The sequence below is a fragment of the Geotrypetes seraphini genome, chromosome 2 (assembly GCF_902459505.1).
Source record: "Geotrypetes seraphini chromosome 2, aGeoSer1.1, whole genome shotgun sequence".
NCBI lineage: Eukaryota > Metazoa > Chordata > Amphibia > Gymnophiona > Dermophiidae > Geotrypetes > Geotrypetes seraphini.
In genome coordinates this window covers 528,988,128-529,011,032 of record NC_047085.1, presented here as the reverse complement: position 1 = coordinate 529,011,032, position 22,905 = coordinate 528,988,128, and the positions used below count along the sequence as shown (strand labels likewise).

At 45.1% G+C, this 22,905-nt stretch overlaps 2 protein-coding genes across 4 annotated transcripts in view; one reads left to right on the top strand and one right to left on the bottom strand.

Moving 5' to 3' along the window:
* Positions 1-2,731, bottom strand: part of LOC117354787 (regenerating islet-derived protein 4-like) — a 267,166-nt gene extending 264,435 nt beyond the window's left edge. For all 3 annotated transcript variants that reach the window (XR_004538251.1, XR_004538252.1, XM_033932760.1), the window contains exon 1: positions 2,605-2,731. Coding sequence is in view for 1 of the 3 variants with exons in the window: in XM_033932760.1 (XP_033788651.1) it covers positions 2,605-2,621 (17 nt within the window). In the remaining 2 variants the exon portion in view is untranslated. The remainder of the gene's footprint in view (positions 1-2,604) is intronic.
* Positions 2,732-2,784: 53 nt separating this feature from the next.
* Positions 2,785-22,905, top strand: part of SMARCD3 (SWI/SNF related, matrix associated, actin dependent regulator of chromatin, subfamily d, member 3) — a 212,371-nt gene continuing 192,250 nt past the window's right edge. Inside the window, exon 1 of the mRNA XM_033932758.1 lies at positions 2,785-2,854. Within this exon, the coding sequence (XP_033788649.1) occupies positions 2,843-2,854 (12 nt within the window). The 5' untranslated portion in view covers positions 2,785-2,842. The remainder of the gene's footprint in view (positions 2,855-22,905) is intronic.

Below are 22,905 nucleotides of genomic sequence, written 5' to 3'. Positions count from 1 at the left end.
GGGATTATGGGAGTGGCTTCAGGAGGGGAGTGTAGGGAATTATGGGAGTGGTTGGGGAAGGGAGTGCAGGGGATTATAGGAGTGGTTGGGGGAGGGGAGTGTAAGGGATTATGGGAGTAGCTGTGGGAAGGGAATGTAGTGGATTATGGGAGTAGTTGGGGGAGGGGAGTGCAGGGGATTATGTGAGTGGCTGTGGAAGGGTTAGTGTAGGGGATTATGGGAGTAGTTGGTAAGGGGAGTGCAAGGGATTATGGGAGTGGTTGGGGATGGTAGTGCAGGGGATTATGGGAGTGGTTGGGGAGGGGAGTGTAAGGGATTATGGGAGTAGCTGTGGGAAGGGAATATAGTGGATTATGGGAGTAGTTGGGGGAGGGGAGTGCACAGGATTATGGGAGTGGTTGGGGAGGGGAGTGCACAGGATTATGGGAGTGGCTGGGGGGAGGGGAGTGTAGGGAATTTTGGGAATGGTTGATGAGGGGAGTGCAGGGGATTATGGGAGTAGTGTGTGGAGGGGACTGCAAGGGATTATGGGAGTAGTTTGAGGAAGGGATTGCAGGGGATTATGGGAGTAGTTGGAGTGGAGTGCAGGGGATTATGGGAGTGGTTGGGGGAGGGGAGTGCAGGAGATTATGGGAGAGGTTGGGGAAGGTGCAGGGTATTATGGGATTATTTGGGGAGGGGAGTGCAGGGGATTATGGGAGTGGTTGGGTAGGGGAGTGTAGGGGATTATGGGAGTAGTTTGGGGAGGGGAGTGCAGGGGATTATGGGAGTAGTTTGGGGAGGGGAGTGCAGGGGATTATGGGAGTAGTTGGGGGAGGGGATGCAGGGGATTATGGGAGTGGCTGTGGGAGGGGAGTGTAGGGGATGATGGGAGTAATTGGTAAGTGGAGTGCAGGGGATTATGGAAGTAGCTGTGGGAAGGGAGTGCAGGGTATTATGGGAGTGGTTGGGGGAGGAGAGTGCAAGTGATTAAGGGAGTGGTTGGGGAGGGGAGTGTAGGGGATTATAGGAGTAGTTGGGGGAGGGGAGAGCAGGGGATTATGGGAGTGGTTGGGGAGGGGATTGTAGGAGATTTTGGGAGTGGTTGTGGAGGGGATTATGGGAGTAGTTGTGGGAGGGGAGTTCAGGGGATTAAGGGAGTGATGAGGGCGAGGGGAGTGTAGGGGATGATGGGAGTAATTGGTAATGGAAGTGCAGGTTATTATGGGAGTAGTTGGGGAGGGGAGTGCAGGGGATTATGGGAGTAGTTGGGGAGGGGAGTGCAGGGGATTATGGGAGTGGTGAGGGGGAGGGGAGTGCAGGGGATGATGGGAGTAATTGGTAATGGAAGTGCAGGTTATTATGGGAGTAGTTGGGGAGGGGAGTGTAGGGGATTTTGGGAGTAGTTGGGGAGGGAGTGCAGGGGATTATGGGAGTAGTTGGGGAGGGGAGTGCAGGGGATTATGGGAGTAGTTGGGGAGGGGAGTGCAGGGGATTATGGGAGTGGTGAGGGGAGGAGAGTGCAGGGGATTATGGGAGTAGTTGGGGAGGGGAGTGTAGGGGATTTTGGGAGTAGTTGGGGAGGGGAGTGCAGGGGATTATGGGAGTGGTGAGGGGAGGAGAGTGCAGGGGATTATGGGAGTAGTTGGGGAGGGGAGTGTAGGGGATTTTGGGAGTAGTTGGGGAGGGGAGTGCAGGGGATTATGGGAGTAGTTGGGGAGGGGAGTGCAGGGGATTATGGGAGTGGTGAGGGGAGGGGAGTGCAGGGGATTATGGGAGTAGTTGGGGAGGGGAGTGTAGGGGATTTTGGGAGTAGTTGGGGAGGGGAGTGTAGGGGATTTTGGGAGTAGTTGGGGAGGGGAGTGTAGGGGATTTTGGGAGTAGTTGGGGAGGGGAGTGCAGGGGATTATGGGAGTGGTGAGGGGAGGAGAGTGCAGGGGATTATGGGAGTGGTGAGGGGAGGAGAGTGCAGGGGATTTTGGGAGTAGTTGGGGAGGGGAGTGTAGGGGATTTTGGGAGTAGTTGGGGAGGGGAGTGTAGGGGATTTTGGGAGTAGTTGGGGAGGGGAGTGCAGGGGATTATGGGAGTGGTGAGGGGAGGAGAGTGCAGGGGATTATGGGAGTAGTTGGGGAGGGGAGTGTAGGGGATTTTGGGAGTAGTTGGGGAGGGGAGTGTAGGGGATTTTGGGAGTAGTTGGGGAGGGGAGTGCAGGGGATTATGGGAGTAGTTGGGGAGGGGAGTGCAGGGGATTATGGGAGTGGTGAGGGGAGGGGAGTGCAGGGGATTATGGGAGTAGTTGGGGAGGGGAGTGTAGGGGATTTTGGGAGTAGTTGGGGAGGGGAGTGTAGGGGATTTTGGGAGTAGTTGGGGAGGGGAGTGCAGGGGATTATGGGAGTAGTTGGGGAGGGGAGTGTAGGGGATTATGGGAGTGGTGAGGGGAGGAGAGTGCAGGGGATTATGGGAGTAGTTGGGGGAGGGGAGTGTAGGGGATGATGGGAGTAGTTGGGGGAGGGGAATGGTTGGGGGAGACTATTGTTGGAGGGGGTCTGAATAGTCTCTGCGCTCCTCTCCTCTCCTGGGTTACCGTCTCGCTCTGTCTGTTTTTCTTTTTTTCTCTCTCTTTACCTGTCTGCTGTTGCCATGAGTGACTGTAACGGGCTTTTGGGCGCTGCCGCCGCCGCCGCAGTGGGGAATTTGCAGAGTGTCCCTTGCGTTTGCTCGCGACGTCGCACTTTAACCTCAGTCCCTCGCAGGCGCCTGCGGCTCCGCGAGGCGGCGCATGCGCAGAGGCGCCGTTGGGTGGACGCGGGGAGGGGGAGCGCGCGGCCGACAGGGGCCGGGGACTGGGCGGCGCGCGGGCAGCATGGAGAGGAAGGTAAGGCGCGCGGCGGGGCTGCAGGAGGGAGGCGGCCGCCGACCCCAAGCGCGCACAGCCCTCCTGCCCCCTCCCGGTGCAACAGCTGAAGCCCCTCTCACCCCCCATCCAGCTGTGCAAGAGCTCCTCTTCCCTCTCCAGCAGCTGGAGTTGGGCATCTCCCGCCCTCAGCAACAGCTGCACTTCTCATTCTCCAGCCCTTTTGGCAACAGCTGGAGCGCTGCAATCCTTTCCTCTCCTCCTCCTTCTGCAACAGCTGGGTTTTGGATTGGCCACCGGGCTCGATGGACCATTTTATGCTCCAAATCTTCTTCATTCCCATTTCCTCCAGCGCCTGGAACTCCGAATCTTCTTCTGACTTCAGCTACTGCACCTCACTGTCCTATTCTCCTTCCTCCCTCTACAACAGGGCCGGGCCAGGTTTTCAGGATGTCCCCAATGAATATGCATACAATAGAAGCAGTGCAGGCAAATAGATCTCGTGCAAATTCATTGGGGACATCCTGAAAACCCAACTGGATTTGACCCTCGAGGACCGGAGTTGTGCACCCTTGCAACTTGCAACTGCAACTGCAGTTCACAACCCTCTCTTCTTCCTTCTTCTCACCTGCAAAGTTGGAGCTCTACATCCTCTTCCCTCCCTTTCCTGCAACAGCTGGAGTGAAGTGTCCTCTCCTTAAACCAGGGGTGTCAAAATCCCTCCTGGAGGGCCGCAATCCAGTCGGGTTTTCAGGATTTCCCCAATGAATATGCATGAGATCTATTGGCATACAATGAAAGCGGTGCATGCAAATAGATCTCATGCATATTCATTGGAGAAATCTTGAAAACCCAACTGGATTGTGGCCCTCCAGGAGGGACTTTGACACCCCTGCCCTAAACACACTCCACAGCAACTGGAACTCTGAATCTTCTCCCTACCTCACAGTCATCTGACTCTCTGCATCTTCTCTGTTCCCCCCTTCCACACTACAACAGCTGTCTCTCTGCAACTTTCCTTTTCTTCCCTCTCAAAAAAAAACCTGTAACAGATGAGGGGAGGGGGGCTCTGTGCAACTTTCCTTCCTCACCCCACTACTGCAACAGCTGCGCCTCTGCAATTTTCCTATTCACCCTCCAAACCACATCAGCTAGCTTCCTGCAACTCTGTTCCCACCCTCCACACCGCAACTGCTGTTACATTACATTAGTGATTTCTATTCCGCCTTTACCTTGCGGTTCAAGGCGGATTACATAAGAATTGTTAAGATATTAAGAAGTACTTAGGGAATAGCTTGAACATTTTCTGGTTTGCTAATGAGTAGTTGGTATTGCGAGGGGAGTTTGGAGTATGTTTGGTTGTGTTATATTGGTTTTATGTATTTTTGAAGAGTAGTGGTTTTGTCTTTTTTGAAGGTTTTGTAGTCTGTGGTCGAAGTCAGCAGATTGGTGAGTTGTCGGTCCAGTTTCGCTGCTCTGGTGGCCAGTAGGTTGTCATACATTTTTCGTCGTTTGACATTTTTGATTGGTGGGTTTGTGAATATTGTGTGGATTCTCCTGTGTCTGGTTGAGGTGAATTGAGTTAGTTGATTGTTCCAATAGGTAGGGCTGTCTCCGTTTATAGCTTTGAATAGTAGGCAGTGGAATTTGAAGTGCACTCTGGCTTGTATTGGGAGCCAGTGTGAGTCGTGGTACACCTCTGATGTGGTCGTATTTTTTCAGGGAGTAGATAAGTCTTAGGGCTGTGTTTTGTATTGTTTGAAGTTGTTTTATCGCGGTTGCTGGGCAGGGGAGATATAGCATGTTGCAGTAGTCTATTAGGCTAAGGATCAGTGATTGAACCTCTAGTTGGAATTGTTTTCTGTTGAAGAATTTTTGGACTTGTCTTAGATTTCTCATAGTTACGAATGATATTTTTATTATTTTGCTTTTTTGTGGTTACATGGTACTGCTTCTGTCTATCAGCACTCCGAGGAGTTTTAGCGTGGGTTGAATGGGGTATGAGATGGAGTTTATTACTAGGTTAGTCAAGATTGGAGCTTTGCTGTTTTTTAGGAGGATGAAGTTTGTTTTGTCAGGGTTAACTTTTAGTTTGTGTACTTTCATCCATGTTGCTACTGTTTCAAGTGAACATAAGAAGTTGCCTCCGCTGGGGCAGACCAGAGGTCCATCCTGCCCAGCGGTCCGCTCCCGCGGCGGCCCATCAGGCCCACTGCCTGAACAGTGGTCTCTGACTAATTTTGTAATTTACCTCTAATCCTGTCCCTATAACCTTACCTCTACTCCTGTTCTGTGTATTGTGCCTACCATGGAGGGCTCAAGTTGATCGAAGGGGAGGAGTAGGGTAATGTCATCTCCACAACTTCTCTGCCCCCCCACAACTGTTGACTTTTTCATGTTCCCTGCACCCCCCCCACCGTAACTTCTTGTTTCTTATCCTCCCCCCCAACAGCTTGATCTCAGCAGCTTCACTTCTCCCTCCCTACCAAAATCCTTACAGTTGGCTCTCTGTAACTTTCCTGCCCCTCCCCCAAAATTGCAACAAGCTGCAATATCCCCCTCCCTCACTGTAAGACCTAGTGTTTTGCAACCCCCACCCCCCCCTTCAAACATCTCTGTATCTTCTGGATATCTGCATGCTTTAATTATCTTCTTGGAATAACTGTGTTTTTCTACATATCTACGTAACTCAGTGCCTCCATTTCTAGTGGGTAAACTCCTCTGCTTTTGGTGTGACACTGTCCTGTTCTTACCAGTAACACCATTTAAAGACCTGCTCTTTCAGAAGCACATCCCTGGATTCTGTATATGGCATCCAAAATCGATCGCCAACCCAAGATGTGCGTCCAACTGAAGTGTTATGCCTGTGTTGAATAACCATAGTTCACCTGTGTTGGCATCCTTGTTTCAACAACGTCAACCTTTGTGCTCGTTGCGTTCTGAGGATAACTTGCTACTAGTAGAGTTACTAGATTTTTTTTTTAAAAAAAGAGAACACATGGCCCTGCCCCATGTAACATCATGACATCACATCTTTGCATGCTCGGAGCCTTCCAAAACCCAGACAAACTGCTGAATTTTGGAAATCGGTCTGGACATCTGGTAAACCTAGTTACTGGAAGTCAAATCATTCCAATTTGAGAGCGCTTTGACTAATTGGCATTCAGTGTTTTCAATTGAAGGTGCGTGTTTGTGGAATGCTTTGCCCGTCGAGGTCAGAACTCAGCCTAGGATTGTGCAGTTCAGGAAGCATTTAAAGACAAATCGCAGCTACTTATGAATTGCATTTTTTCCTTTTTCACTATGATAGTTTTATTATGCATGTTTTATTGTACGCCGCACAGAATTGTTGGATGCAGCGGGTTATAGCTTTTAAATAAAAAATAAACTGGCTCAAAAGCCAATTAAGGGGAAATTCTATAAGAGGCGCCTAAATAATTAAGGAGTCCTTTTATTAAGATGTGCTAACTGATTTAGTGCGCGCTAAATAATAAGGCATCCATTATATTCTAAATTGGTTATTGCGCCTTAATAAAAGGACCCCTAGGTTCCTAAAGCAAGACATCTAACTTACATTGGCTGTTAGAGGTTTCTATTGCATGCTGGCGAAGTAATGCTCCAACACTGTGAGCGTCAGTCAGCGCATTTAACTCGCCAGCTTTGGAAAATGAATCCTTAATTAGTAAATTGGCTTCAATTATGAGCTTTTTAACAAGTTCATAATTGAAAAAACTAAAAATTAATTGGCCTGGGTTCTTAAATGCAATTCTATTAAAGATAAGCGTGTTTAGGGATGGAGAAATTCATATAAACCATGTTTGTCTTTAAAACCCTGGCCTAACAAGGCATGCCCAAATCCCATGACGTACAAGTCAAAAGAAGGTGTGGTCATGGGAGATATGTAGGCAGATCGGAGGCTTTCCTAAAATTTGCACGCAGTATTATTGCATATCGGAGATGGTTTCATCAGGTATAAATTTGGATGCTGAAATCTTAGCAGAATACCATTAAGCCCCGATTCTGGTTTTATGTTAAATTAATGTGGGACGCTAATAATGCCAGGAATGGTGATGAAACTGTACTTTGAAAAGAAATTTACTGTGTGTGATAGAGATGTGAAAATTTCAGAAATGTTTAATTAATTAGGGAAAAAATAACATTTTGTCCAGTAAAATATAATGTATAATGAGTAACTTGCCATATCCGAGTATAAGACGAGGTACCCTTCCCCCCCCAAAAGAAGAAAAAAGTTAGCTCCCAAATATAAGATGGGGAGGGGGAGTTAATATTCATGTGCCCTGCCAGAATCTGCACCCAGGCCCCCCTCCCTCCCTGCCAGACACTACTACTACTTATCACTTGTACTGTATAGCACTGAAAAGCATATGCATCGCTGTACATTTTGACATTTATAGACAGACCCTGCTTGGAAGAGCTTACAGTGTAACTTAGACAGATAGACACGACATATAGGGTTGGGGATGCAGAACCCAAGGTGAAAAGAGTTAGGAGTTGAAAGCGACCTTGAACACTGTGCTCTGCACCCAGCTCTCTCCCCGCCCTGTACCCTGTCCCCCCCTCTCTCCCGATGTCCTTCAGGCCTCCACCGGGCCTCGAGTTCTCACAGCCCAGCGTTGTACCGGGTATAAGCGAGCTTTCTTTGCTCCTGCCCAGTATTGAGCCGCTTGCTGAATGGCTCGTGAGAACTCGCTCATATCCAGTACATCGCTGGGCGGCAAGAACTTGAAGCAGCCATTCAGGGAGGGGCTCAGCGTGGGGTAGGTGTGCAGAAAGCTCGCTCCTGCCTGGTATACCTCTGAACCACCGGGGATTCAAATAGGTATGTGGGGGGAGGCGGGAAGGAGGTAAAAAAAAATTGACAGAGTTGGCTGAGACAGGAGATGGGACGGATCCCTCCTGTCATCCCACCCCACCAGGCCATATGGCAGGTCCGATGGAGGACTGCAACAAGTCTGGAAAGGGATGGGTGGGTGAGCGATGACCCAAATATAAGCCGAGAACCCCCATTTTTTGGCCATTTTTTTTTGGCTCAAAAATCTCGGTTTATATTCAAGTATATACGGTAATTGTTTTCAAGCTTCAAATTAACTCTCTACAACTGAGGACATAAGATTTTATGTTTTTAATTTATAACTCATGTTTTTAATATAAAACTCATAAACGGACCAAGCCTCTATCGCAAATATATTCAGTGCTAGGGACTGAGCTGCAAGTGGAAGCAGTATGATATTTCATAACTTGGAATTAAAGGACCCTTCAGCACTGTAGTGAATCCAGGCACAGTTATTTTATTTGATATACCGCCATTAATAAAAATTAAAAAAAAGTCAAATCAAAGCGGTTAAGAATAGATAAAAATCAAAGGGAAATAATTAAAAAACAACAATAAAAACAACACAACAGGGAAATGTAAGCTGTACAATTAACAATACTAGTCACAAAATGACAATCAAGGGCAGGACAGGTTTACAATATCAAGAGATAAGAACAGGAGGAAAAAAAATGCCTACTTTTGAAATTAGAACCAGGGTTATCTAGATAAGAACATAAAAGGTCCATCTAGCCCAGTATCCCGTTTTCACAGAGACTGATCCAAGTCACAAGTACTTGGCAAAAACCCAAATAGTAGCAGGATTTATTTTCTCAGCTCTCTTTCTGTCTTCAGTCCTTTCAGTCCTTCCAAATTTCCAGTTTTTCCATTTCTGGAGAATTTCTCTGGGCCTTCACCTCTGTAGTCTGCAGGAGCACTAGATGCAATACTGGGATGGGGACGATTCCTTTGTACATGATTCTCCACTGACTTCACTCCTGACCTGCTGTCTTGATTTGAAAAATAGTGACACGTAGGCAAATCTTGTTTGATTAATTTATTTGACTGGATAACCAGAGAATTTGACACAGTTCCAGGTACAGAATTACCAGATTTTGTCTGTAAAAAAAAAAAAAAAAGAAGAGGACATGTAGCCCCCCCCCCCACCCCACCCACACCCAAACTATCTCTTCTTCCCCGAGATCGGGGCCGTGTCTGGAGGGCCTCCAACCATGAACATACAGCCTTGATCCTTATTTCATGATGAATAATATTTGGACTATAATGTTTCTTAAATAGAAAACTCTTTAGATAGATAGATTTTTCTTCAAAAAAGCATTTTATTAAAAAAAATGTATTTAGATTACATTACATTAAGAACCAGTGGTCCATCGTGCCCAGCAGTCCACTCCCGCGGCGGCCCCTAGGTCAAGGACTTGAGCCCTAACTGAGCCTAGCCTTACCTGTGTACGTTCTGATCTAGCAGGAACTTGTTTAACTTTGTCTTGAATCCCTGGAGGGTGTCTTCCCCTATGACAGCCTCCAGAAGAGCATTCCAGTTTTCCACCACTCTCTGGGTGAAAAAGAACTTCTTTAAGTTTGTACGGAATCTAATCCCTTTTATCTTTAGAGAGTGCCCTCTCGTTCTCCCTACTTTGGAGAGGGTGAACAACCTTTTATCTACCAAGTCTATTCCCATCATTATCTTAAACGTTTCAATCATGTCCCTTCTCAGTCTCCTCTTTTCAAGGGAGAAGAGGCCCAGTTTCTCTAATCTCTCGCTGTACAACTCCTCCAGCCCCTTAACCATTTTAGTCGCTCTTCTCTGGACCCTTTCGAGTAGTACAGTGTCCTTCAAGTACGGCGACCAGTATTCCAGGTGGGATTGCACCATGGCCCGGTACAGCGGCATGATAACCTTCTCCGATCTGTTTGTGATCCCTTTCTTAATCATTCCTAGCATTCTGTTTGCCCTTTTCGCCGCGGCGGCACATTGAACGAACAACTTCATTGACTTGTCGACCAGTACTCCAAGTCTCTTTCCTGGGGAGTCTCTCCGAGTACTTCACCAGACATCTTGTATTCGTGTATAACCGCCTCATCCACAACACCACAACCAGACATAGGAATACTCACACCCCATTCTCATACCCCCCAATTAAGGAGGTCAAACGGAAAAAACTATATGATGGCCTCCTGGCCACTCAAGCAGCCAAACTAGACAACCAAATCGCCAATCTACTGACGGCATCCCTCGACTACAAGACTTTTAGAAAAGAAATAAAGACCATACTCTTCAAGAAAACTACCGCAAGAAATAATACCGCAAGTCTCAAACTCCACCTCTCACTAAAGCCAACTACCCCAAACAAATAACCTAACCCATTTCTTACTCTTTTTGAAAATGACCAATTTTTTTTTTTTGTAAGTTCTTGTTGTAATACATCTTGGATAATTCTTTTGTAATCCACCTTAAACTGCAAGGTAATGGCGGAATAGAAATCCCTAATGTAATGTAATGTGTATGGGATTTTTGATACCGAGATGCATCAACTTACACTTATCCATGTCGATGCCCATTTCTCAAGCATGTTTATGTCCTGTTTCAGGTCTTCACAATCCTCCTTCATCTTCACTACTCTGAATAAGTTCGTATCGTCTGCAAATTTAATCACCTTGCTCGTTGTTGCAATTTCCAGGTCGTTTATAAATATGTTGAAGAGCACAGGCCCAAGCACCAAACCCTGCGGCACTCCACTAGTGACACTTTTCCAGTCCAAGTATTGTCCATTTACCCCTCACTCTCTGTTTTCTATCCGCCAACCAGTTTTTGATCCACATGAGTATTTCATCCTCAATCCCATGGCTCGCAATTTTTCGAAGTAGTCATTCATGCGGGACCTTGTCAAACACCTTCTGAAAATCCAGATATAAAATGTCAACCGGGTCACCTTTGTCTATCTGCCTGTTAACTCCCTCGAAGAAGTGCAGCAAGTTTGTCAAGCAAGATCTTCCTTTGCTGAAGCTGTGCTGGCTGGTCCTCATCAGATTGTGTCCATCAAGGTGGTCAACGATGCAGTCCTTTATCAGCGCCTATACTATCTTTCCCGGTACCAAGGTCAGACTCATCGGCCTGTAGTTTCCCGGATCTCCCCTCAAACCTTTCTTGAAGATCGGCGTAACATTCGCCACTTTCCAGTCTTCCAGAATCCTTCCCGATTTGATTGACAGATTGGTTATTAGTTGAAGCTGTTCAGTTATAACCTCTTTCAGTACCTTGATTATCCTCGGATGGATGCCATCCAGTCCAGGGGATTAGTCGTTTTTAAGGCTGTCAATCTGCCTGCATACCTCTTCTAGACTGATCGTCAACCCAGTCAGTTTCCCATCATTTCCTAGGTATAGCCTGCCAGCTTCCGGTATGTTACGTATATCCTCTTCTGTAAACACAGACGCAAAAAACGTGTTCTGTTTGTCGGTGATGGCTTTGTCCTCTTTTAGCACTCCCTTTATTTCATGGGTGTCCATCGGCCCCACCGCTTCCTTCACGGGTCGTTTCCCCTTAATGTATCGAAAGAACGGCTTGAAGTTATTCGCCTCCTTGGCAATTTTTTCCTCATAGTCCCTAGACACTATTGGCATTAGGGGTGAAGTGCTAAACTGGTTTCATGGCTTCCTTCTATCCCGCACCTATCAGGTACGTTTCAATAATGATCTCTCCAACACCTTGAGCAACCCATCCGGTGTATCCCAAGGGTCTCTGCTATCCCCATTGCTTTTCAATATCTACATGACCTCACTGGGCATACAATTAACCCAGCTGGGGATAAAATTATTCAGTTACGCTGATGACTTTACGATTATCATCCCATTTGCCAACTCCATCTCGGAAACCATTCCCAAAGTATCAGAAGCCATAAACTTGATGGAGCACTGGATGACAGACTTCAAGCTCAAGCTCAATACTGAGAAGACAAAATTTTTCGTTGCTTCACCAAAACACCACTAGGCATCAACAAACTTAACTACCCTATACAGCCTACCATTAAAATACTGGGTGTAACTCTTGACCAATGCCTAACCATGAAAGACCAGGTGGACTCCTTAATCAAAAAGGGTTTTTTCACCCTCTGGAAACTTAAATCCATTAAATCATATTTTGATAACTCTGCATTCAGAATCAAGTTTATCAAGTTTTATTGAATTTGATAAATCGCTTATTTCATACTAAGCGAGCAACAATTAAAAAAAAAATGCTGTACATAGCTTTAAAAGAGGTACAAAAAAACTTCAGACAGACAATACAGACAAACTAGAAAAACAATGGGAAGGGGTAAAGTAGGTTAAAGTTACATAGTGCATTTCTCGGAGGAGAAGAAAGTGAAAATATGATAGAGGAAAAAACATTAGGATTGGGGGTTAAGAAAAATCGTATTGAAAGGTAGTTAGGAATAAAAAGAAAGAGGGATTGTTTAAAATTGCTGATTAAAAAATTAAAAGTAATAATAAGTGAAAAAGTTTTAAATATTAAAAGAAGTTTTAAAAAGGAAAGTTTTTAAGTTAGATTTAAATAGGTTCAGGTCTTTGATATCTCTAATATATAAAGGAAGGGCATTCCAAGTAAGGGGAGCCATGACTGAGAATATGTCGTGACGTCTGGTTCCAATGATCTTTAGGGATGGTACAGTAAGTAATCCTTGTGCAGTCGATCTTAATGATCGGGACGAGCTATATGGAATTAACAGTTGATCTATGAATAAGGGTTCATTATTGAGTAGAGTTTTAAATGTTAAAAGTGATATTTTATAGGTTATTCGTTGATTAATTGGGAGCCAGTATGTCTATTAAAAAAGGTGTTACGTGGTCGTATTTTTTGCCATTGTGAATGATTTTAACTGCAGTATTTTGTATTATTTGTAAACGTTTTTTTTCTTTTTGTGTGATGTTTAATAGGAGTGAATTACAGTAGTCTAATTTAGACATGACCAAAGAGTGTATTAAAATGTTCAATGATTTTGGTTCCAGAAATTTAGACATCGAGCGAATTAAGCGCAAACGAAAAAAACAGCATTTTACCACGTTGCTGATATGTTCGTGGTACGTGAATTTATCATCAATAATGACTCCTAATAATTTTAGTGAAGATACTATTTTAATTGGTAAGTTGCTTATTAGAAAAGGCGCTGATAGTGTTAATCCTTGCTTTGTTGGAAAGAATAAGGCTTTGGTTTTAGTGATGTTTAATGCTAATTTATTTTGTGAGAGCCAATTTTTTATTTTTTCAAGTTTTTGGTTGATTGAAAATATTTCATTGATGTTTTCAGGATTAAATGGATGAACAAGCTGAATGTCGTCGGCATACGCATAAGTGGTGAAACCAATAGATTGGCTCAAACTAAGTAAGGGTGAAAGAAAAATGTTGAATAGTAGTGGAGAAAGAATGGAGCCCTGTGGGATTCCATAATTATGAGAGAATGATTTAGAACTTACATTATTGAAATTTACCGTTGAAGAACGATCGGCTAAGAAAGAAGTGAACCACTGTAATGATGTATTACAGAATCCTGGTACAATCCCTCGTACTGAGTCAACTTGACTACTGTAACATTGCCTATTTAGCAATCTCCCCCCCAAAATGTGACGTTTACAATTAATGCAAAACGCTGCGGTCAGACTTATCTTCGGTCTAAAGAAATTTGAACATGTGACGCCATACTACAAACAGCTACACTGGCTGCCATTGGAAGCTCGTGTAAAGTTTAAGTTCGCCTGTCTGTGCTTTAAAGTTCTTTACGGTCTAGCCCCTAAATACATAACTGACCTCTTCTCCTTCTCAGCCAACAGACACAAGAGAAGCTCCCACTTGCACTTTGTTTCTCCCCCGGTTAGAGGTTGCAAACTAAAAAAACACCATGAACACCTTCTCTCACATCAAGCAGCTTTATGAGGCAAAGATCTAGAACAACTGCTCTCGCCCACCACTTACGAGGTATTCAGGAAGCGCCTCAAAACTCACCTGTTCCTAAAGTATCTAGACAGCTGACCCGTTACTCTCTTTCCCCTCTACAACGGTTCTCTTGCCCTATCCTCCTCTTGTTTTCCCATCCCTTAAGTTCTCTCAACTTGAACTTCATTATTCTTTTGTAAACCGCATAGAACTTAACAGTACTGCGGTATATAAACTGTTGTTATTATTATTATTATTTTTTGGCCCCTCTTACTACCTTATGGCACCTGCATAGATGTTGCTTGTGCTTTTTCCAATTTCCGTCTTTTTTTTACTTTTTCCATACTTTAAAAGAAATTTTCTTGTCTTTGATCACCGTTACAGTTAGCTACTCCGGTTCCTTGTTCTTTCTCCTCTTGGGATCCCTTGTTGATATGCGGTATATAGAGATTTTGCGCCTCATTGACTGTGTCCTTTAAAAGGGACCACGCTTGCTCTAGTGTTTTTACAGCACCTATCCTCTTCTTAATCTTCTTCCCCACCATGAGTCTCATCCCTTCGTAATTTCCTTTTCGGAAGTTCAGCACCATGGCCGTCGTTCTGGATCGTTGTTTCACCCCCGTGTCCAGTTGAAGCAGATTATATTGTGATCACTGCTTCCCAGCGTCCCTTCTACATCTTGCGCCGGTCCTCATAGTCCATTTAGAATTAAGTCCAGAATTGCATTTCCTCTCGTGTTTTCCTTGACAAGTTGTTCCAGGAAGCAATCACCCACTGCATCCAGGAACTTGGTTTCCCTACTGCAGCCTGAGGTGCCTAGATTCCATGATAACTGCATTTCCTCCCCTGCAGTTATGTTTAATCTCTGGGGATTGGTAGTAGATGCCGATCTTCATTTCTGTTCCATTTCTTCCCGGAATTTTGACCCATGGAGATTCTAACTTGTTCTTTGTTTCCGGCATGTTCTCTCCGGCTGACTCTATTCCCTCTTTGATGTATAGGGCAATGCCTCCACCTTTTTGACCCACTCTGTCTCTGCTTGTATCCCGGTAGCACAGTGTCCCAGATGTTTTCCTCATTCCACCATTTTTCCGTGATGCCGAAGATGTCAAGGTTCTCTTTTTGTGCTATAGTTTCTAATTCACCCATCTTGTTCCTTAGACTCCTTGCGTTCGTGTATGTACACTTGAGTTTGCGACATGTTATTTTCTTGCACTTTCTTCCCTCTTGCGACCCTTTCAATCCATCCGGATTTCTATCCTGTCCATGATCTGCTGAGTCTTCCCTGCTAACTTCTTGCACAGTATCCTCTGGGTATACTGGTTCCCAAACATAAAAATTGCCATTGCTGGGTCAGACCAGTGGTCCATCATGCCCACCAGTCCGCTCATGCGGTTGCCCTCTGGTCAAACACCAGCGCCCTAACTGAGACTAGCTCTACTAGCGAACGTTCTTGTTCAGTAGGAACTTGTCTAACTTTGTCTTGAATTCCTGGAGGGTGTTTTCCCCTATGACAGACTCCAGAAGAGCGTTCCAATTTTCTACCACTCTCTGGGTGAAGAAGAACTTCCTTATGTTTGTACGAAATCTATCCCCTTTCAACTTTAGAGAGTGCCCTCTCATTCTCCCTACCTTGGAGAGGGTGAGCAATCTGTCTATCTATTAAGTCTATTCCCTTCATTATCTTGAACGCTTCAATCATGTCCCCCTCAAGTCTCCTCTTTTCAAGGGAGAAGAGGCCCAGTTTCTCCAATCTCAGCATCTTCTTTTTTTGATAATCTTTATTCATTATAAAACACTTTCAATAAGTGAAAACAACATAGATTATACACTTAACACTTTAGGCATCACTTATATTTTTACAAGATTATTACAGATTATTACCCTCCCCCCACCCATCTTAATCTTTATCATTGTAGTAATTATAAAATTTTAACATAGACTCTGAGATATATTATATATATTTTAAACATAAGATATATATGATCATTCAGACATATTTATCAAATCTCAAAAATACCACCCTTCCCCCTATTATCATATGTATAAATAATAGATTAAAAGATCTTATAATCCTCCCCCCCAGATGTGCATTTTATCTAACAAAAATCATAACTATAATAATTCTACAAAAGACGACAATGGGCCCCAGATTAATTTAAATTTTTTTGTATTCCCTAACAAATCAGCGTTCATATTCTCATAAACTTGCCCACCAGAATGTAAAGTTGAGACGATCCCAGTTTTTCCAGTTTCTTGTAATCATTTGTATAGCTGTACTAGTCATGATTAATAGGAGATGTCTTTTATATTTATCTAGGGGATCCTTGATATGTAAAATGGCACCACAAATTACTATACTACTTATACTGATAGGGAGAAAATCACTAGTATTCTGTGATGAAAAATAATATTATTCTTTATTGAATCACAGCTCTTTTTTATATTTAAATTTTAATTTGGTTTACATATAAAAAGCAGACGCTTATCCACTATCAAAAATAGATTCAGTTTCTAATAACGCTGCAACGAGTCACGTATTTAGATGAAAAAACACATTATCTTCTTCAATTTCCTACCATTTACAACATAAATGGCGAAACATCAATAAAAGTCTATAGCAGCGTTAATGGATTGTGCAATTAGTGCAAAAACATTTTTTGAAAGTGCTGGGGTGCTATTAAAGTGCAATTTAAGGTGCCATGTGCATTTTACTTCAATGCCTGGCCCCCCGACCCAGGTTTCGTATTCTTTGTCAGGAGGGGTCTAAGTAAAAAGCACACTAGTATTAAAAACTTATCTAAAGATAAAACAAATACTAACTTAGTATTAAAACTGAATCTTACCCATCTTAAATCAAATATGTAGCTTCTCTATTAGCAATGTAAAGTTACTCAACATACCTTCTCAGGCGAGCTAAATCGGGAACTGACACCGGAAGAGGAACTGGCTGAAGTTGCTAAAGCTCCCGGATTTAAATACATGCGCTTATGCTAACACACTCATCAGGTGAAAAGACTGCTATTAAAACAGCGGAAATGACGAAATACCCGGGGACACCACACATATATCTATATATTTAACCACTCGATTTCTGAATTTAAGCCGTTAGGGGATAATGTGTTCCAATTATAAATAAATTGTTGTTCTTTCTGTAATAAAAGTTTACAGATATCTCCTTCATATTGATTAATATGTATGAGCACGGTATATCTGAGATCTTGCAATGAGTGATTCTCCCTCAACCAGTGGTCCACCAAGGGAGCTGTCTCTCTGCCCCTGCGGATATTACTAAGATGTTCAATAATGCGTCTTTTAATTTTTCTACTGGTTTGACCAATATACAATAAACCGCATGGGCAGATCACACAATAAACAACTGCCTGGGAGTCACAGTTAGTACCAGTAGTGAGATTAAATTTCTTCCCCTGTGAATTTGGAATAAGTATATATGGTTGACACCATATATAGCTACAAGTGCTACAATGACCACACGGTTTGTGAGCCACGGTTCTCTTTATCCACAAGCGATTCATCGTCTGAAAATGACAATATGAGTTCCAATCCATCTAAATCTCCAGACTTACAAGGATTTACTAATTTATCAGAATCTTTTTTACGCATACCATCAGTGGAAACCTCGAAGAAAGAATTATCCAGAATAGAGACCAGAAGCACCAACAAGCACAAGAAATAGTGCCTATTACCAAAAAAGGAATATTTAATCTATCATCCAGAAATCTTAACAAACAGGAAGAAGATCTATTATCTAAAGGGTTATCTTTTGTACCTAGCATTAAGTATGATAGTTTTGATATGCATACATGTTTAAGTTGATTTTTTAGATCATTGAAACTTCAGGCATTTTTCCAAGACAAACCAGTAGTTGTGAATGATGAGTCTTTACCGGAAGGTTTAATCTGTAAATCTTCCTGGCTTCCCCCCGGCCCACCTGACCCAGTAGTTACCACCTTTGAAAGATTAGTATTAAGAGAGGAAAAAAATTTAGAAATTCATAACAACAGATGTAACTCTAATGTGTCCTTAGATCAGATTAAGATCATTCAGGATCTACAAAATGATCAATCTATAATTATACATAGAGCCGATAAAGGGGGTGGCATTGTCATTCAGGACTATAAGGATTATCAAAGAGAAGCCCTCAGCCAATTACATGATACTGCTTATTATACTATACTATTGGAAGACCCCACTAATGTTATTAAACAAAAAGTAGACCAGTTAATTCAATCAGCGAAAGATGAGGAATTGATTTCATTTAAGGAATTTCGATTTTTGACTAATAATTACCCAAGGACACCACACATATACTTCATCCCTAAAATACACAAATCCAGCACTCATCCACCTGGTCGCCCTATTGTAGTGGGTATTGATTCAGTACTGGAACCATTATCCAAATACCTTGACGGGTATTTAAAGAGATTTGTTCCACATGCTAAATCATACATAAGGGATTCATCCCATTTTCTTCAAATTATCAACGGTCTGTGCCAACAATCGTTACCTGATAACAGCATCTTGGTGACAGCTGATGTCGTGGCACTGTACACAAACGTCCCCCAACGGGCAGCTATGATGGTAGTTGAATCTGTATCCTCTAGGTTGAATATTATAGAGTCGAAAAAACATTTTCTTATACAATTAGCTGAAGTGGTTATTTTCAATAATTACTTCAAGTTTGAAAACACTCTTTATTTACAAACCAAGGGGGTAGCGATGGGGGCAGCGGTTGCCCCCACCATTGCTTGCCTCTACATGACCCATTTTGAGGAGACGTTTGTGTACAGTTCCAGCCATTTCTGTCATGTAACCTGCTGGAGACGTTTTATTGATGATGTGTTTTTTGTGTGGACTGGTGGAGAGGCAGAGAGCTTGATGTGTTTTTAACAGAAATTAATCAGAAGGATCCTAATATTAAATTTACGCACAAGAAGGATAGGGTTGGCATATCATTTCTGGATATTAACCTTTATATCCATGATAATGCTATCTCCACCAGTCTACACAGAAAGCCATCTGATCGCAATGCACTCCTCCAGTATCAAAGCTTTCACCCCCCGTTCTCTCAAAAATAGCATTCCAGTAGGCCAATTTCTCCGCATACGCCGAATTTGTTCAGATGAAACTGATTTTAATAATCAAGCTAAGGATTTGTACTATAAATTTGTTGAACGAGGTTATCCTAAAAAAATAATCAAAAGAGCTTGGAAGCGAGCCAAGAACTGTCATCGTTCTTGGCTCATGTGTCCAACGGAGAAGGATAATGACTCTCATACGATTTGTGTATTACCTTTTACTAACAACAGTAATTCCATTTAAAAAATAATCTTAAAATATTGACCTATAGTACAATATTATCCGTCACTCAGAGACAAACCTAAATTTGCTTTTACTAGGGCGTGTAACTTGGGTGAAAAGCTTCGATACCGGAGGGGGATTCATTGCAGACAAAGATTGCTGGCTCACAAACCGTGTGGTCATTGTAGCACTTGTAGCTATATATGGTGTCAACCATATATACTTATTCCAAATTCACAGGGGAAGAAATTTAATCTCACTACTGGTACTAACTGTGACTCCCAGGCAGTTGTTTATTGTGTGATCTGCCCATGCGGTTTATTGTATATTGGTCAAACCAGTAGAAAAATTAAAAGACGCATTATTGAACATCTTAGTAATATCCGCAGGGGCAGAGAGACAGCTCCCTTGGTGGACCACTGGTTGAGGGAGAATCACTCATTGCAAGATCTCAGATATACCGTGCTCATACATATTAATCAATATGAAGGAGATATCTGTAAACTTTTATTACAGAAAGAACAACAATTTATTTATAATTGGAACACATTATCCCCTAACGGCTTAAATTCAGAAATCGAGTGGTTAAATATATAGATATATGTGTGGTGTCCCCGGGTATTTCGTCATTTCCGCTGTTTTAATAGCAGTCTTTTCACCTGATGAGTGTGTTAGCATAAGCGCATGTATTTAAATCCGGGAGCTTTAGCAACTTCAACCAGTTCCTCTTCCGGTGTCAGTTCCTGATTTAGCTCGCCTGAGAAGGTATGTTGAGTAACTTTACATTGCTAATAGAGAAGCTACATATTTGATTTAAGATGGGTAAGATTCAGTTTTAATACTGAGTTAGTATTTGTTTTATCTTTAGATAAGTTTTTAATACTAGTGTGCTTTTTACTTAGACCCCTCCTGACAAAGAATACGAAACCTGGGTCGGGGGGCCAGGCATTGAAGTAAAATGCACATGGCACCTTAAATTGCACTTTAATAGCACCCCAGCACTTTCAAAAAATGTTTTTGCACTAATTGCACAATCCATTAACGCTGCTATAGACTTTTATTGATGTTTCGCCATTTATGTTGTAAATGGTAGGAAATTGAAGAAGATAATGTGTTTTTTCATCTAAACACGTGACTCGTTGCAGCGTTATTAGAAACTGAATCTATTTTTGATAGTGGATAAGCGTCTGCTTTTTATATGTAAACCAGATTAAAATTTAAATATAAAAAAGAGCTGTGATTCAATAAAGAATAACCACAAATTACTATTTCATAAGTTAATGGAATCTCCGATTCTAAAATATTATTTATATGTCCCCAAATTGATTTCCAAAAAAGCATTATTTTAGGGCAATAAAACAGTAAATGATCGAAAAAGATGGAGTTGGTCCAGAAGAAGGCTATTAAAATGGTGTGTGGTCTTCGTGATAAGGTGTATGGGGACAGACTTAAAGATCTCAATTTGTATACTTTGGAGGAAAGATAGGAGAGGGGAGATACGATAGAGATGTTTAAATACCTACGTAATATAAATATAACTTCAAGATGAAGTTAAGAGGTGATAGGCTCCAGATTAATCTGAGGAAATACTATTTTATAGAAAGGGTAGTAGATATGTGGAACAGTTCCGGAAGAGGTGGTGGAAACGGAGACTGTGTCTGAATTCAAGAGGACCTGGGATAGACACATGGGATCTCTCAGAGAGAGAAAGAGAGATTGGTTACTGCGGATGGGCAGACTAGATGGGCCATTTTGCCTTTATCTGCCATCATGTTTCTATGAATAGGATATTTGTGGATAAAGGTGAGCCGCTTGATGTAGTGTATCTTGATTTTCAGAAAGCTTTTGACAAAGTTCCTCTTGAGAAGAAGAGTCATGGGATAGGTGGTAAAGTTCAGTTGTGGATTAGGATTTGGTTATTGGATAGAAAACAGAGGATATGATTACCGTATTTTCACGCAAATAACGCGCACCCGTATAAAACGCGCACACGGGTATAGCGCGCAGAAATCACGATAATATGTACAAAAACTTTGGTATACCGCGCTCACGGGTATTCCGCGCATGCTGCCCGACGCTCCTTTCGCCCGCCCTGACTTTCCGTGCGCTGTCCCGACTCTCCGTTCACCCCCCCTGACTTCCGTGCACTGTCCCCCCTTGAAGGTCTGTCCCCATCCTGAAAGCCTGATGCCCCCCCCCCGACGTCCGATACATCCCTCCCCCCCGAAGAACCGCCGACTCCCCAACAATATCGGGCCAGGAGGGAGCCCAAATCCTCCTGGCCACGGCGACCCCCTAACCCCACCCCGCACTACATTACGGGCAGGAGGGATCCCAGGCCCTCCTGCCCTCGACGCAAACCCCCCTCCCCCCAACGACCGCCCCCCCCCCAAGAACCTCCGACCGCCCCCCAGCCGACCCGCGACCCCCCTGGCGACCCCCACGACCCCCCCACCCCCCTTCCCCGTACCTTTGGTAGTTGGGCCAGAAGGGAGCCCAAACCCTCCTGGCCACGGCGACCCCCTAACCCCACCCCGCACTACATTACGAGCAGGAGGGATCCCAGGCCCTCCTGCCCTCGACGCAAACCCCCCTCCCCCCAACGACCGCCCCCCCCAAGAACCTCCGACCGCCCCCCCAGCCGACCCGCGACCCCCCTGGCGACCCCCACGACCCCCCCACCCCCCTTCCCCGTACCTTTGGTAGTTGGCCGGACAGACGGGAGCCAAACCCGCCTGTCCGGCAGGCAGCCAACGAAGGAATGAGGCCGGATTGGCCCATCCATCCTAAAGCTCCGCCTACTGGTGGGGCCTAAGGCGCGTGGGCCAATCAGAATAGGCCCTGGAGCCTTAGGTCCCACCTGGGGGCGCGGCCTGAGGCACATGGTCGGGTTGGGCCCATGTGTCTCAGGCCGCGCCCCCAGGTGGGACCTAAGGCTCCAGGGCCTATTCTGATTGGCCCACGCGCCTTAGGCCCCACCAGTAGGCGGAGCTTTAGGATGGATGGGCCAATCCGGCCTCATTCCTTCGTTGGCTGCCTGCCGGACAGGCGGGTTTGGCTCCCGTCTGTCCGGCCAACTACCAAAGGTACGGGGAAGGGGGGTGGGGGGGTCATGGGGGTCGCCAGGGGGATCGCGGGTCGGCTGGGGGGCGGTCGGAGGTTCTTGGGGGGGGGCGGTCGTGGGGGGGGAGGGGGGGTTGCGTCGAGGGCAGGAGGGCGGGGGATCCCTCCGGCCCGTAATGTAGTGCGGGGTGGGGTTAGGGGGTCGCCGTGGCCAGGAGGGTTTGGGCTCCCTTCTGGCCCAACTACCAAAGGTACGGGGAAGGGGGGTGGGGGGGTCGTGGGGGTCGCCAGGGGGGTCGCGGGTCGGCTGGGGGGGGCGGTCGGAGGTTCTTGGGGGGGGGCGGTCGTTGGAGGGAGGGGGGTTTGCGTCGAGGGCAGGAGGGCCTGGGATCCCTCCTGCCCGTAATGTAGTGCGGGGTGGGGTTAGGGGGTCGCCGTGGCCAGGAGGGTTTGGGCTCCCTTCTGGCCCGATATTGTCGGGAAGTCGGCGGTCCTTCGGGGTGGGGGTGCGAGTGGTCCTGCCGGGGGGGGGATGTATCGGACGTCGGGGAGTCGGCCGGGCAAGAGGGCTTGGGCTCCCTCTTGCTCCGATCGTGGATGCGGGTGCGGGTGGGAGCGCGTGCGAGCGGTCGTTCGGGGTGGGGGTGCAAGCGGTCTGGCCAGGAGGGTTTGGGCTCCCTTCTGGCCCGATATTGTCGGGAAGTCGGCGGTCCTTCGGGGTGGGGGTGCGAGTGGTCCTGCCGGGGGGGGAGATGTATCGGACGTCGGGGAGTCGGCCGGGCAAGAGGGCTTGGGCTCCCTCTTGCTCCGATCGTGGATGCGGGTGCGGGTGGGAGCGCGTGCGAGCGGTCGTTCGGGGTGGGGGTGCGAGTGGTCCTGCTGGGGGGGTGAATCGGGCGTCGGGCGGGG